At 33.0% G+C, this 15,906-nt stretch overlaps 2 protein-coding genes across 2 annotated transcripts in view; one reads left to right on the top strand and one right to left on the bottom strand.

Moving 5' to 3' along the window:
* LOC124353199 (thymidylate kinase) overlaps nt 1-15,906 on the bottom strand; it is a 129,153-nt gene that overhangs the window by 68,468 nt on the left and 44,779 nt on the right. The window lies entirely within an intron of this gene.
* Nucleotides 1-15,906, top strand: part of LOC124355301 (DNA polymerase epsilon catalytic subunit A-like) — a 61,231-nt gene that overhangs the window by 41,095 nt on the left and 4,230 nt on the right. The window contains 9 exon segments of the mRNA XM_046806383.1: nt 471-739; nt 3,568-3,707; nt 5,189-5,399; nt 5,630-5,714; nt 8,281-8,484; nt 9,895-10,059; nt 12,104-12,357; nt 13,036-13,156; nt 15,194-15,405. Coding sequence (XP_046662339.1) covers nt 471-739; nt 3,568-3,707; nt 5,189-5,399; nt 5,630-5,714; nt 8,281-8,484; nt 9,895-10,059; nt 12,104-12,357; nt 13,036-13,156; nt 15,194-15,405 — 1,661 coding nt within the window.

Below are 15,906 nucleotides of genomic sequence, written 5' to 3'. Positions count from 1 at the left end.
TTAAGATATTTAAAGTTTTAATGGCCGCCATTTTGAAAATACTAAAGATAACTTCATGATATTTTTTTCAGTAACTAGTCTTGTTATCCAAAACATTTGAGCCAAATTTGGTATAATTCAATTTATTGGTTTTTGAGATATTAATTTTGAAATAAAAAAACACACACAGACAGACATATGGGAAACTAAGCATCGGAGACATGGTATAATATGTTTGTCTTGACCTGAGTAATAACGTGGTATACCTTTGTCCAGATAGTTACGGGACACCCTGTATGTATACATGATATGTTCTCTGCTATCTCTTTCTGTAATAGTTTGTGATCTGTGAGAAATAGACAAAGAATGAGTAACCATAGCAGTACTGTTCTGTCAACCCGTAAGAAGAGTGAATCCCTTTTTCCAGGAGTAGATCTCCTGAATTCCTGATGGAATTGGAATTTCACCTGTAATTTTTTAACACTGTGCAGGACATGGACTCACTCTACGCTACGCTGGACTGGCAGCGTGTCGGTGCGAAGGCAATGCTGCGCCACTACCTCAACATGGAGACGGGTCTTCAGTTGACAACAGAGCAGTGCCGCTACTTCCATGTGCCCTTGGGCAACCTGCCGGCCGACCCTACGTTGTTTGGGGCAGACCTCTTCTACGGACGGCACCTACAGCGGCACAACTGCGTACTCTGGTGCTCCCAGACGGACAAACCTGACCTGGGCGGCCGTGAGGCTGATGATAACAGGTTATTTAAGTAAAATTTAGAATTTGTTGTCTGAAGTGACTCTTTTCTTTTCAGCGAACAGGTTGAACCATGACTCAAAGATGCTAAGCAGTTGATCTTATACTCCTTACATAACTGTGGTGTCTTTAAAATTGAAAATTAATGAAGTCTCCAGAGTGATTAACTGGAGCTATTCAATCCTCTCCGTTTTATTTATCACAGAAGTCCTGGGCGATTAAAATGAACTACACACCTCAGCTGCAGTATACTACTCTATTAATAATGTATTCAATAATGCTTTTCCTCGAACTTGTACCCTTCTTCTTCTTCTATGGGGTGGCCTGTTGCCATGCACTTAAGCATCAAGGGCCTTTTGTGCACCCCGGAAGCACACCATGAGGCCTACCAGTCTATGATTTCAGCAGTTCCACAAACCACCGAAAACAACCTTATTAGGTCCTCCTGGGGAAATTCACCATCCTTGTCCAAACTACCAAAGGATGGCATACCACTCCCTTGCTATTGTAAGACAAAGAGCAGGTGCTCAGCAGTTTCCTCCTGCTCATCACACATTCTACAGAGCGGATCTTCCTGAAGGATGCCAACTCTGTGAAGATGCTTCCTCAGGTGACCATGCCCTGTGATCAGACCTATAACCCGAGAAGACATTGATCTATTTAGTGAGAGAAGGTCAGATGCCACTCTGGAGGAAGGCGACTGTAGAACCATTCTGCTCATTCTAATACCCAGATGCAACCCCACCTTCTCTCATGTTCAGCGCAAACCCATTTCGAGACAGCCCCAAAGGATTCACACCTTGGAATACCGCAGAACGGTTGAGGGCCTGTCATAATTGACGCTGAGCCCCGGTTGGCCAGGGCATTAGCTATTTCATTCCCAGGGATCCCCTCATGACCAGGAACCCAACAAACGGTCACATTGTTGATTCTGGCAAGGGAAGAAACGACTTGATAGCAATCCCAGATAAGTTTGGAATTGAACACAAAAGAGATACAGCGCCATCAGTGCTGTCTGACTATCCGTGAAAATATTGATCGTCGTCTTATTCTTATATCGCAAAGTTTCTCACGAGCACATTCCATAATGACTGTGACCTCTGCCTGAAAAACTGTAGGACCCATAGGGACCACCAGCTCCCTGCATGATCTCAGCCCCACAATTCCCGCACCTTTGCCGATTTTCGTTTTAGACCCGTCTGTAAAGCATTCAAGCGGTGCTGTTGGAAGAGGTTTCCTTCCCTCCGACCAATCGTCCCTAGGAAGTATCACAATCCTAAAGAATTTGTCTAAGGAAAACTTTTGTGGCATCTGATCAGAGATCATGTGCAGAGCATCCCCCTGAATCAGGATGCTAATTCTACCGTTCCCACCCTTACAATTCATGTGTACCCTTACTAAAAATATCTTATGAAGACAACTGAATGTTTACACCACCATTACACTGCACTCGGCAATACTTCACAAATTAAATTCTGTTAACTCTACTCTCGGAGATGCTCCTGAAGTAATACCGGCCTAGTACGGTTGCACCACCGTCTAACAACCCTGCCTCAACAGTGTGCAAGCGTTTCTCGTAAACTCCCCTTTTCTCACTGCACCTTATAAAGTACTAATTAAACTGTATTTGCTTGCAGTAAAATATTTCAGTACCATGATTTTTAAGTATTCTTATGGAAAATAGTACATCAGTATTTTATTGCCTAAAAATCATTAAATAATAATTTCTGTAGTTCAATTTACTCTGGTTCCTGTATTTGAGCTAGTAGACAAAGATATATGCTTCAAAACAGCGTAACTTTATATGTTATTATGTTCAAGAACCAAAAGACAATTTATTAGTTATGTTTTTAAATCTAGTCTAAATAAATCTGAGTTAACCCCTTTCAATCCCTGAAATTTTTTTTTTCAAAGGTGTCTAGCAAAAATCTCAGTATTTTTCGTAATGGCTCTGCTAAAAATTCCTGTACTAAATTGAAATTTTGGGAAAGTTTTGTTAAAATAATTTTTATTTTTTATTTTCCAACCAAATTTAATTTTTTTTTTTTTTTTTGCATGAAATGTACTCTACTACAATAAATGTAAAAATTATGTATACATGTAATACATTTTTTATAATAATAGAAATTAATTACATAAAAAATTTTGTTTATTCTGATTTGACTTTTTGAAAGGTTTAGAAAATATATATATATATATAATATATATATATATATATATATCTCACTAATCTGACCACTGTGCACGAAAATAAATTTATTAGTAAATATCTTCACCAATTTTCATCAGTTCATTACAAAAAATAATAATAATACCTAACTTTTTTTATGCCATTGTATTTTTAAAAAGTTCACTTTTCCACCGAAATATTCAAAAGACATCAAAATATGGAGGGAGAAAAAAAAACATGGCACAAAATTACTAACAAGTAAATGTATGAGAAAGTTACAATAATCATAGTTACACAACTAAAAAACAGCACAAGAACCAATTGGTAACAAACCGCACAGTGAAGGTCGTTCACAGCTGACTAGCACAGAGAAACAAATCAAGCTACTACGCCTTATTGATTATACGTTCCACAATCACCGGTAATATACTATATATAGTAAAGAACATAATTGTATTAGAAAACACGATTCTTTATGATCATTTTTGGTATAACATAAGTGATAATTTAATTGTGTTTGATATTGTATAAGAAATCTTTTATTAATGTTCGTGTATACGGATGCCGGGATTTTATGCAGATATTTTTGACGTCCGTATATACGGATGTTGGGATTGAAAGGGTTAACAAAAGAACGAATAATTACCTGATAATGTTTGCAGGTTGCTGACAGAGCTGGAAGAAAGTACGAGTGTGGTGACCAACAATGCTGGTTGTTACTCTACAGTCTGTGTCGAGCTAGATCTGGACAGTCTGGCCGTGAACACTCTGCTCCAGTCGCATCATGTCAACGATATGGAGGGTAACACACCTACTAACGTTTTGTCGATAGAGTTAAGTTTGCATCTGTGTTGTTGCATAGTTTGAGTAACTGAAACCTTCTTTGAGGAATTGGCCCGTTTAATTCTTATCGTGAATCAGTAACATGAAATTGATCATTTAAATATCTCATTTTAAGAATCAATAAAGAACACTGACACCCTGTTATAGAAGAGATTTTAACGTTTCATATACAGGATTTTTCCATAAAGCAATAAGACTGTGTTTAATAAAAAGAATTTATTGATTCGTTAAGTACAATAACTGAAATCCACCCCACTGCCAATGTAATTTCCTACACTCAAAATGTTCTCTTGAAGTCACCATAATCTCCATCAGACCGCACTGGATGGGGGGAAAATCTTAAAAACTGTAATCTTGCATGCTATAACCAAGCAGTGGGAACATGAAAATGTCTGACATACTCACATTGGCTACAGAATGGATGCAACTGCTATCCGGTCCAAATAGGCAATCACAATGGATGTGTTGCTTGGGAAGTGTCGTGTTGGAGCTTCTAGCAATTGGCAACCATCATCGTACAAAATGAGTAATTATTTTAGTCACTATTCAGTAGTCATCTCCATTACTGTCTCATCGTGAAGGTATCTGAGGCACAAACGTGTTAATTTGACTTATTTCTCAGCTATTGTTGGATAAATAATAATTAGTGGCTTAATCCAATGAGGCATGGTCGGCCTCAAAGATCCAATTGGCATGTCTACGGTTAAACCTTCGATATGGGATTGCTGCCTGGGGCGGCACCTCAGCGAATAACATGCAACGTCTCCTAGTTCATCAGAAGGGAGCAATCAGAATTCTTAGCAACCTCCAGCAAAAAGAATCCTGCAGATATCCATTTAAAGATCTAAGAATTCTCACTGTTGTCAATCTCTACATCTTGGAAACTATCACCTTTCTCATAGGTGATTAAGTCACCTGAAGCAGCAAGAACGGGTGCACAATATCACAATTTACAATACTAGGCATGCCACCAACTAACAACTCCCAGTACACCGACTCACTATGACAGAGAAGCAACCTACCTACGCAGGAGCAAAGTTATGGAACGCCCTCCCAAAACACCTTAGAAAGTCTGAAAAACAGCAGTTTTTACGAAGACTGAAGAACTGGTTACTGGAGCATCCGTTTTACCAACTGAAAGAATTTTATGAATAGACTAATAACAATGAAAGTCTAACTCTTTTATATTAACTTGACAAAATATTCCATACTAGACTTCCATGACCCTTGTTCTTATATCTATGATAATGTACAACAGAATGTAAATAAAAATAAAATAAAATATAAAATAAAGTGAAGGGGGAAAATATTAATTTGCATTTCTTTCACTACTTTATTATACTCGCATCTTTATAAGTTTATTATTTTAGAGCTGTGTGGAATAACCAATTTATCTCGACTAGAAATTACCAAAGCCTAACGTAAACATTTTTCGTGAAGGGACCAGTTCAAGTGTGTCGTTCGACCTGATGCCACAAGTATCCATAGACGAGATGGTGGGAGGTCAGACCGCAGTGCTACCAACATACGATGAGACGGCTCTCTGCAGTGGAGCGTTCAGAGTTCTGCGTTCAATGGTGAACGCTTGGATACGAGATGTGTCTTTACATAGGAATGTCTTTGCCGACTTCCAGATTGTTCACTTTTACAGGTAAGGCATAGAGCATATTTGTTTTTTCTTTATCATTATTTAATTTAGTTGTAAATAATGTTTCCCACCGTTGTTAAGTATAATAAAATTTAAAAAAATTATGTATACCACTAAGTAATTAACAGTCCCGTTATTGACAATCAGAAACGACATGAAAGAGATCAGAATTTTTGTATTAGGTAATTATTGTGTATTTACCTAATTTTAGTAAAAAAACTGTATTATTTTAGGTGGCTGCGCTCTCCTAATGCCTTGCTGTACGACCCGGCTTTAAGGCGAACTTTGCACAATCTGATGAAAAAACTGTTTATGCAGGTATGAACTAAATTTAGTGCAGCTGACCATCATTGTATTATTTATCATTCCACCTTAAGTTTTTTTAGCAATTATTTCTTTTTACTACATATTCAAGATTCAAGATATTTTATTGTCATTAAGCACAATACATATTATGCAATAGACAAAGTCAACATATTATATAGCCTACTTTAATCTAATCTTTAGTCTAGGCACAGTTATAGGACAAAATACAGTATTGCCAGCTAGAACTAAATAACAATAATATAAATGGGAATAAAAACAATAAAATTACAATTAAATAATTTAAAAATCTATACAATATGTGCTAACAATCCTAATCTTAAATTAACAATGGATTAAAAACTTAATGAGCTAATATCACAGGCTAGGTAATCTTCAACAGTGTAAAAAGCTTTATTTTTCAGCCACTTTGCAATGGTAACTTTAAAATTATTAAGTGTAACATTCCATGCTTTCTCTGGTAATTTATTAAATAATTTTATACTGAAAAATATCTGGCTGTTTTTGGTCTTTTCGAGTCTGACTGGGGGTAGATCGAGTAAATACTTTTTTCTTGTGCAGTGTGTATGAACATCTTGTCTATTTATGAAACTATTCAAATTTTCTTTTACATCAAGTAATGAGCAGTAGATGTATAAACTTGGCAAGGTCATAATTTGAAGTTCTTTGAAAAAAGGTGAACAAGATTCTTGTTTAGAAACATTTTTTTAAAATCCTAATAGCTTTTTTTTTGCCATAAAAATATTTTTTTGGCACTGGAACTATTTCCCCAAAGAGTCACACCATACCTCAAGTGTGAGTGGAAAAATGCATAATAAGCAGTTATCAACATCTCCTGAGTAACAGTATTCCTTAGTTTACATAATAGGTATATAACTCTAGATAGTTTAGTACATAAATAATTAACATGATGTTGCCAGCTTAATTTACTATCTAGGATAACACCCAATAACTTAACAGAATCATTACTGTATTTAGTATTATTGTGTAGAGTTAGTGTTAAATATTCAGTTTTATTATGATTCACTGCCAACCCATTTGCTTTAAACCATTCTAGAGCTAATTTAAATGAACGTTCTTGATCAGATTTTAAGATTTGTGAGTCTTTATTACAGTTTAAAAGAGTAGTATCATCCGCGTACAAAACAGAATTACAAGGTAGGCTAGATGAAAAATCATTGATTGCAACAATAAACAGAAAAGGTCCCAAAACAGAGCCTTGCGGAACTCCCAATTTCACTGTTCTGAAATTGGACTTGTTCTCCCCCCGGACAACCATCTGTTTCCTGTCAGATAAATAAGATGACAATAATTGTAATGCTTTATGTTTTATGCCATAACTAAACAACTTTTTTAACAACAACTCATGATTAATACAGTCAAACGCTTTACTTAAATCTATCAATGTTGCATATGATATAATCTTTTTCTCATAATTATTTAAAATGTTTTCCACAATTTTTCCTATTGCTTTCACAGTGTTTGATTTTTGTATGTCACTTTGAACTTTGTAATGACTCATTTCATACACTCATCTCATATTCATTTCAATATTTAATTTAATTTAGAAATTTATTAGTAATAATAATTAACTATAAATTGTCTCAAATTTTAATACAAACCATAATAAATACAAAATTAAATATATCAAAATTAATCAAAATTCACCTTATTACATGTAAAACTCAAAAGTTATAAACTAAAGTCAGTGATACAGTGTGCAGGGATGATTGTTGAGTGAAGAGAGCAGAGGTTTAAAAGTTTAGAGGAGAGAGGGATATGGAAGAAGTGAAGCAAGATTATTTTTTTAAATAAAGAAACTGGTTACATTTTATTCAGCAGTATTTGGTTCAAAAGAAAGGTTAATTTATTAAATTCATATTATCATTGAAGTGCAGAGAAGCAGAAGACAGACATTGGGTGAGAAAATTTCTTTTAATTTTTGACAGTGATCCATTGGAAGAACATAAAACCCAGGAACATTCAATTTGGCTAACAATTCAAAATAAATATAAGTAAAATTTAACAAAATTATTTTTCAAAATTACAATATCTTTTATTAAAAACAATACCTAATATTTCTATTTCATTAAGCCAGCACGACCACCCTGCCCTAAAATTTAAGAACTGTATTTAAAAATTAACCATTATTGTATCCTCCATTTTGTTTAAAAATTCAAACCTGTATGTCAATTAATTTATCATCATTAAAGTTCACATTTGTATCATACTGAGTTATTTATTATTTCTAGCTATAATCATCAGAATACAAATTAAGTTTAACCATTTATTTAGTGTATAGTAGTAGTATATTACAACTTTTAGTTTGTTTAATCTGAACTATTAATTATTTTCAGAAATTAAAAGTTTAGTTAACAAATTATTTGAACTATGTTTTTGTAGTGTTTTGTCTCGCAAAATAACTAAATAGTATCAGTTTTTGTTGTTGCATCTGATAAAACTTATTTTCTTTTTATAAATCAAAATTTAGGCATAAACAAGTCTAATAAGCAAGATTTTCAAATTACAAAGTAATAGTGGACCTAATTTTTGCCACCAGCTGGTGTCGGAGTTCAAGCGACTGGGAGCCACGATCGTGTACGCCAACTTTAGCAAGCTTTTGTTGTGCACCAAGAAGCGAACTGTGGAGGACGCTATCGGTTACGTTGAATTTGTTGTGACTTCGATTCGCAACAAGGAGCTATTCCACGGTATCCAGATCTCCTACCACCAGTGCTGGGAATACCTGGTTTGGCTCGATCTGGTACGTACCGTGTCGGCGTACACGTGTTGGTCTGCATCAAGTCATTGTTTGTTTATTTTACTTGAAACACCTTTTTGCTCTGTCTTATCTTGTTTACAACGGTAAAATAGTGACATATAAAATAAAATTAAATAGGTATAGAATAATAACTTCCTTCAAAATAAAATAGTGAATAGTTTATAACTCTTAATAGTCAATAGAAACTTAGTCGAGTATCTGTTGAATAATTTAATCGTTAAAAGTAATAACATTATTAATAAATATTACAAAAACAATTTTATTTTGGCTTTAAATATTTTTAAAATATTGTTTTATTGTATGCTTACATCTTTTAAGACTAAAAGTACTTTCCATAAATAATATTACGTTTATTAGTAAAAATGTGTGAAAATAATATTTTTATTTTGGTGTGTGATTCCTGGAAAATAATTATATCTTTTTAATGTTCTTTGTTTATTACTTTTATTATTTGATTAAGTTACAATAATTTGAATATAGTTCTATAATATTGCATTTTTTTACATTTTGTTTTATGATGTTAAAGAACAGAACTCATGTCAACCCACTGATATTTAAATCTTTGAGATACTAGCACAAACAGCAATTATGACGATTATTTTTAAAGCAAAAACTGATATCGCGTCGAGTCCTTATTACATTTGTTGTACATCTATGCTAGTGTTGATTGTACTGCTTTGTTTGTCTCTATGTTAATGAATTTGCTAGTTTTGAAGTGTGCTTTTTTATTCGAGTTTTAAAATAAAAAAAGTATGTACTGGTGAAAATCATCAGCAGATTGTTTACTTTTCTAGAATTAATTAAAATTCATATTATATTTCCAAGTTCTTAATTTGGAGATTACAAGTTTTTATTAAACAACACATCACATCACATAAATCTAAATAAAAATTATATTTCAGTTTTCTTCTGATGAAAAAAAAAAACACTGTGTAAACGATGTTTTGACATTGTTTAGACATGACGAAGTCAATTGAGTATTTAAGAGCCAAAAGTATTTATTTCATATTTATCAAATCAAAACACTGATAATGAATGACTGTTAGGAATTAAGACTGTGATAGTCATTGGACTCAAACTGATATAGGATTCTAAATAAACAACCAATATTTGATTTAGATCCTCCTTCCTTTTCCCTTACCAAAGTAGGTGTAGCTGGACTATATCCTTAGCCATCTGCAACGTAATCTACAACATCTACGCAAATAGTTATCTCTTTACTCACCTACAGTAACTATATAATTAATTAACTAATGCTAAAGATTAAACATATCTGAGTACTGCAAATTGATCTATTTTTATGCAAAGATAATAAAATTATGCAGAAATGTATTTATTTTGCTTAGGTAATTAAAAATAATACTTACAGTATTAGTTTAATGTTTGTTGCAGTCAAATCACGGTGGTGTTAAAGGGAATCTACCCAAAGGTCTGGCAGGAGTGGGCGAGGGAGAGTTGATGACCAGGAGGACAAATGAGGAAGAGGAGGGGGAAGAAGATGAGGACGAAGAGGAGGGAGTTCAGCTGAACAAAGACGATGAGGATGAGGATGATGGGGTGAGCTTTTGAGGGTGGTTTCTTTAGATTCTTAAGCTGACTCACATCTTTTGATGTGTTGATTGTGGTTTCAAATACGTTTTGTTCTAAATTGCTTTTGTACCATGAAACAAAGAATTCGTTTAATCCAGGAAGAACAATTAAACTGTTAGCATCCTGAACTTGTTTGCACCTGACCTCCCTGAAGAGAATACCAAGCATTTTTGACATTTTAAAAGTTTATATCATAAAAGTAATAAAAAAGAGGACAAAATATGACAATTTATATATTTGCTTGTTCACTATGAAATTGGTTATAAAGGGAAAAACACTACGGGAGAAAGTTTTATCTCTACGATTTTGGAGATATTGTAGGTAACCAACTTATAAATTTAGTTACTCTATAGATGGCTTGTAAAGTATAGTCTTATATATTTCTATTAAGTAATATGTTAGTCACAAGAAAATAAAATTTTAAATACATAGGACTTTTTAGGCCAAGATGTTTGGTACGTAAAAAAATTGTAAATCGGTTTGGTCTTCTCGCTTATCACTTAGCAACAATTAAAAATATAGTAATGTTTGTTCAAAATATGTTATACCTACACGAAAAGAAATATTTTATATCACTACTAAATGAAAAACTAAAACCACAACATGAGAAAAGCCCAGGCTCAATGACATCTCACAGTAGTAAACAGCTGATAGCACACCATCATCGTATAGAGTATAATGCCTTAAAGCAGTATATCTGAAAACCTTAGTGTCGTAGAAGTAGCTTATAATCTTCTCTTTACAGTGATATAAAAAACGATTAACTTAGGAGCAGCTCTGGGGTTATACACATGCCTAAGCCTTATGCCTCATATCTTTCAAATTTTAGTTAATGTTTTACAGTTTAGAGTGACCAGATTCCCTCAATTATTAACCCATTGGCCTAGTAGTTCTTCTGGTGCTGCATGGACCTGAACTAGCAATTAATTTTGCTGAAAGTGTAAAGGTTTCGTATAATTTTTATAGAAACCTAACTAATTAAGTTATTACCGTGGTTATTTTACTATCATGTTTCTAAGAAACTAGGCTACATTTTACAACTATAAAATTAATTTTTATTCAGTTTTAAATTTACTAATAATGTTAATTATAACAAAAATGTTGGGTTTTTCATGTAAAAAAACTGTAGTTTTAATTTTTTTCACTATTAAAATTATTTATTATCTAAAAACTGAATATATATTATTGTTCAGTAACTCTTTGTCATGAAAAATAAATTAAATTAAAATTTTTATTTTAACATTTATTATTTAAAAAAATTATATTTGATTACTCATCAAGTGCAGTTTTTACATCAGTTTGCACAGGTCGCAGATTTTGTAGCATTCACACACAATTTGCATATAAAAACACAGAGCTACACTAAAAAAATACACTGTAAAAATGAAATAAATAAAATAAAAATAATAAATACAAAAATTAAACTTCACAAACAAATGACAAACGACGTTGTATCTATTTTGCAGACTAGCCTTTAGCCTTGCAACAAAACAAAATTTTACAGAATATCACAAATAAATATTTAAATGGATTTTATAAAACTACTCTAATAAACTTTCAATAATATTGTCAGAAGTGCTAGCCGTAATTTTAGATGTAACATAATCCTAGTATCAACACAAAATAAGCACTGGTAATAGATTACAATTATTAAAAAAAGTAATATTTTTCTGCCATAGTTGGCACACCTGAACTCACCAACAACTCAAAAGGTCTGCAGAAAGCGTATTGGCATACCATCTAACGGGAAAAAACTATAAATACTAAATAGTACATCGCAACGTCACTAGATCGTGCTGCGCACGTGAGTCCAGGTTCGGTCCGTGCAACACTGCACGTGGTATATACGTGAGTCTAGGCTAATGGGTTAATATAGAAAATAATTCTATATTAAATACGTCTTTTTTTTGTCTGATTACGGTTACGTCTTTGGAAATGTGCAATTAAGATTTGTGTTTTACTTGGTAACATGTTCTTTTCTGCTTATTTAAAGTTGCTTGTGTTATGGCAGCCGGAGATAATAATGAACTGGAACATGGTGGAATACCTGCCAGAGAGTGTCAGGATGCACTTCTCTGCGGTGGTGGCCGGGTACATGAGTGCCATCTACCAGCACCTGGTGTCTCAGGAGCCAAGTCTCACACCACGCATCCGGGCTAGTCAACTCGGTACACCGAGTCTACGACTGGGTGTGGGTGCACTCCAGTCAACCGCCGAGTACGCCAGAGATCTCGTACAGGGCGAAATGGCACAGAAACTCTTCCTGTGAGTCACATGATATTTCACTGGATAAGATTTAACAGTTTTGATAATCTATGTATATCAAAGATGTTTGTATACATGACATTAATAGGCTCAGAAACTATTTGACCGATCATTATGAAAATTTGTAAGTATATGTATTTTTCCACGTAGAACGTTTATATGCAATTCCCATTTATGTAACTCACCACCAGGGGGCGCTGCAAATGATAAAAGTTTTCAAAGTGCCTTCACATTATAAACTGCAATTACGAGACAGTTACGTATATTAAATTGCCTAACACTATTTGAAGGCACTAAGTTATAGTGTATATTTCTCTTTAAAATACATTTCTGGTTGAACTAAAACTTGAGTGTCAGACCACGTACGTATAGCATGTGTCTTATCATTTTCTTGTGGTTCACAAAACACCTCAGCCTATAAAAAATGCTTAATCTTCCATAATTCAATTTATAAATATGAGCAGTAATGACTATCATTAAGTCATTTTCATTATTCATTATTTCAGTATTTTCTTGATCAGCAAAGTGGAATGGGACAAAAATACTAACATTGAAGTAAATTATGATGACCATAATTTTTCCAAAGAATTTTTATTAATAAGGATAAAAATAATCATTTTTTGTGTGCTAGGTTTATTTTTCCTAAATAATACAGAACGTAAATATTATATGTTGTAGAATAACTCAGCGGATCCACAAGAAGTTGCCCAGTCAAACCATAGAGAGCACTTCCCAGTTCCCTGGTGTTCTGCCAGTTATTCTGAAACCTGCTCTGGAATTTGTCAAAGCTGTCACTAAGGTAAGTGTTTGGGGCGGAAGGATTTCCTGAAGGACAGTAAATTATTAGCTTATTTTGAGTACATATGAGGGTTCACAGTTAATTTAATTTGTTATTATGAACATTTGTACATTTAAACATTAATTTTGGTGTAATTTTTTTGTGTTGAACAAGTTAAGTTCTCTTATTTTTCTGCTATGCAAATATATCAAAACATAATTAGTTATGTAAAACCTTCTAAATATATTTAATTAGTTACTTCTGTGTTTATAAATTGTTAGTCTGCTCTGTTTGAGTATATAAACCACCACGTAAAATTTCAATAAATATGAATATTGTATAAGCATATAAACTTACTAGCATATGCACTATGAATTGAAAAAAATAACAAATTTCTCTTTTTAGTTAATCAGTAAGTTCTCAATATTTATATTATTAAAACAGTTTAGGAAATGTATACTTTATCGATTAAAATATTCACTCATTAATGCTCTTTTACTTTTAAAAATATTGCTTATACTTCAAATAGCATTATTTAAATGAGCTGTAAAACAGCACTGTAGCTCTTCTAAACATAAACAAAACTATTGTTTGAACATATTTTTTTATTAATATGTAAAGGCATATTGATATTCAAGATTTTAAGATAAATAGCAATGTCTCAATCTTTACCAGATGCATATCCCATTAGAGCTTAGGCTCTTACTTGGATTTTATGCATTTCTGGTTTCATTAATTTCTCTTTCAAATATTTTTATACAACTCTATTGTTGTAATCTACATATTTGTTTAATATAGCAACATGAAGATGAGTTGGGCATACTAAATTATGCTAATTATTATAGGAACATCTAATGGTGCATTATACATTACACCCTGGCCTAATGCTTGCAGTAACGAGTTTTTAATTACGTTTATGAAAAACACTGCACATGAGCAATGTATTGATAAACAATAATTGTTGCATTTATTTCGGGTTGTCAGACACGAGACTCATCTTGCAATGCGGCATGGTACCCAAAGTAAATTTATCAAACTGAATAAATTCATTAGCTCATCATTATTATAGATGGTGTTAGTATTGATTTTAACACATTTATTTTTAAATATATCCTAATTATTAATATTTGAAATATGTTTCACTCATTTCAAGTGGCCACAATAAATATATGGCGCTCTCAAATCGGTTTCTTGAAACAGGAGTAGAATCAGAATTGCCAGCTTTTATTCCAGTGCCGGCATGACAGGCAATACCGATTAGAATCTTTCAAGATCTAATCTTATTTCACTGTTTTAAGTGTAAAGGAACAGGTTGAAAAATTTACAACTAGACAGGATATTCATGATTTATCCTACTAGAACAAAGCATTTGTTATAACTCTTATCAATTAAATTAACCTAAACAAAATGCAGTCAATTTTTTATGAAAATTAAAATTGTTTAATAAGACCATTACATGCTAGATCTGTATATTTAGTCAAATTTAAAACAGTTTAAAAGTACTGGTTAAAAGTTATTATATTTTATTGTGTGGATTGATTCTTAAATTGTGATACCACAACATTATTTTTTTTAATTTTGTCTCATTGTATTTATGTATTCAGTTTTGATATTGTTGAGTTTTAAAATGTTATCCATTTTAATGCTGTAGTTATTTAGTTATTATTGTTAATTTATATAGATCTGTTGGTTATTGTTGTTATTAATTATATAGATCTATATATTTACTAGTAGGCTGGATTGAGTGAGTAGGTAGAATCTGAAATTTTTTTGTTTTAGTTTAGAACATTTTAGTAACTTGACAAAGTCTATTGCACTGTTGAATGCGTTAAAGACCAATAAAGATCTTGAATCTCTTATGTATCGCATATAATTCTCAAATTGTTATTACTTTTCAATATTTATTGAACCACCATTCTTAATCCACAACAAAATTAATCAACCCCTTAATTAATATTGTGTTCATACTGAAACAAAGCTTTGAATTTTAAAAAGCGTAAATTTTCAATTTGATATCTACTGAATTTCTATCATAATGAAAGTGCTATGGTTCTCTAGGTACTGTCACTAGACCCGAGTACGGCAGATGAGGTAGTAAAACTGCGCAGGAACATGTTACGTTTGATCGGTGAGGGAGAGTTCAGCGCGGCAGCAGTCTGGACAGACCCTTGTTTTTCCTTCGTACTTCCGGAAGTGATCTGTCGAGCCTGCAACCATTGTCGTGACATCGACCTCTGCAAGGACACAAACAAGGTCACCGTAAACGGCAGGTAATTTACACACCTTTCTATTTTCTTTTCACATGCTTCAAGCATGTATTTCAAAAAATGTTTGGGGATACGTAGAAATTGTCTACGTCTAGAGCTAATGGGAAAATCGTGTGATAAAAAATGGTAGTGTTGATGTAACCAAGTAGACAAATGGCAGACCTTTTAGTATTTTGCCATTTAGACGTTCTATAACTGTCTTTGCAATAAAATATGTATGACGTAGTAAAAGCATAATATGAAAGAGTAAACTCTTGGAAAGTTGCTTTCCAAAGTTAGCGCTTAATTTAGCACTTTTCCAAAGAAATTCTGTCAAGTTAAACCAATCGTTGGAGAATTCAGGCGTATTTGACAGCAATAAAGGTTTTACAAGACTGTGGTTAAATTTTTGGGAGATCCTTTCCTTCTTGCCAAACTGATTTTCTTATACACTGTCTCCATTGAATTTGAAAAGTTTCTGACTCATTTTCAGTCTAATGATCCACAGTTACCATTTTTGTATGA

The sequence above is a fragment of the Homalodisca vitripennis genome, chromosome 1 (genome assembly GCF_021130785.1).
Source record: "Homalodisca vitripennis isolate AUS2020 chromosome 1, UT_GWSS_2.1, whole genome shotgun sequence".
Classification (NCBI taxonomy): Eukaryota; Metazoa; Arthropoda; class Insecta; order Hemiptera; family Cicadellidae; genus Homalodisca; species Homalodisca vitripennis.
The sequence above is the reverse complement of the archived record's forward strand: the minus strand, read 5'-3'. Positions and strand labels throughout refer to the sequence as shown.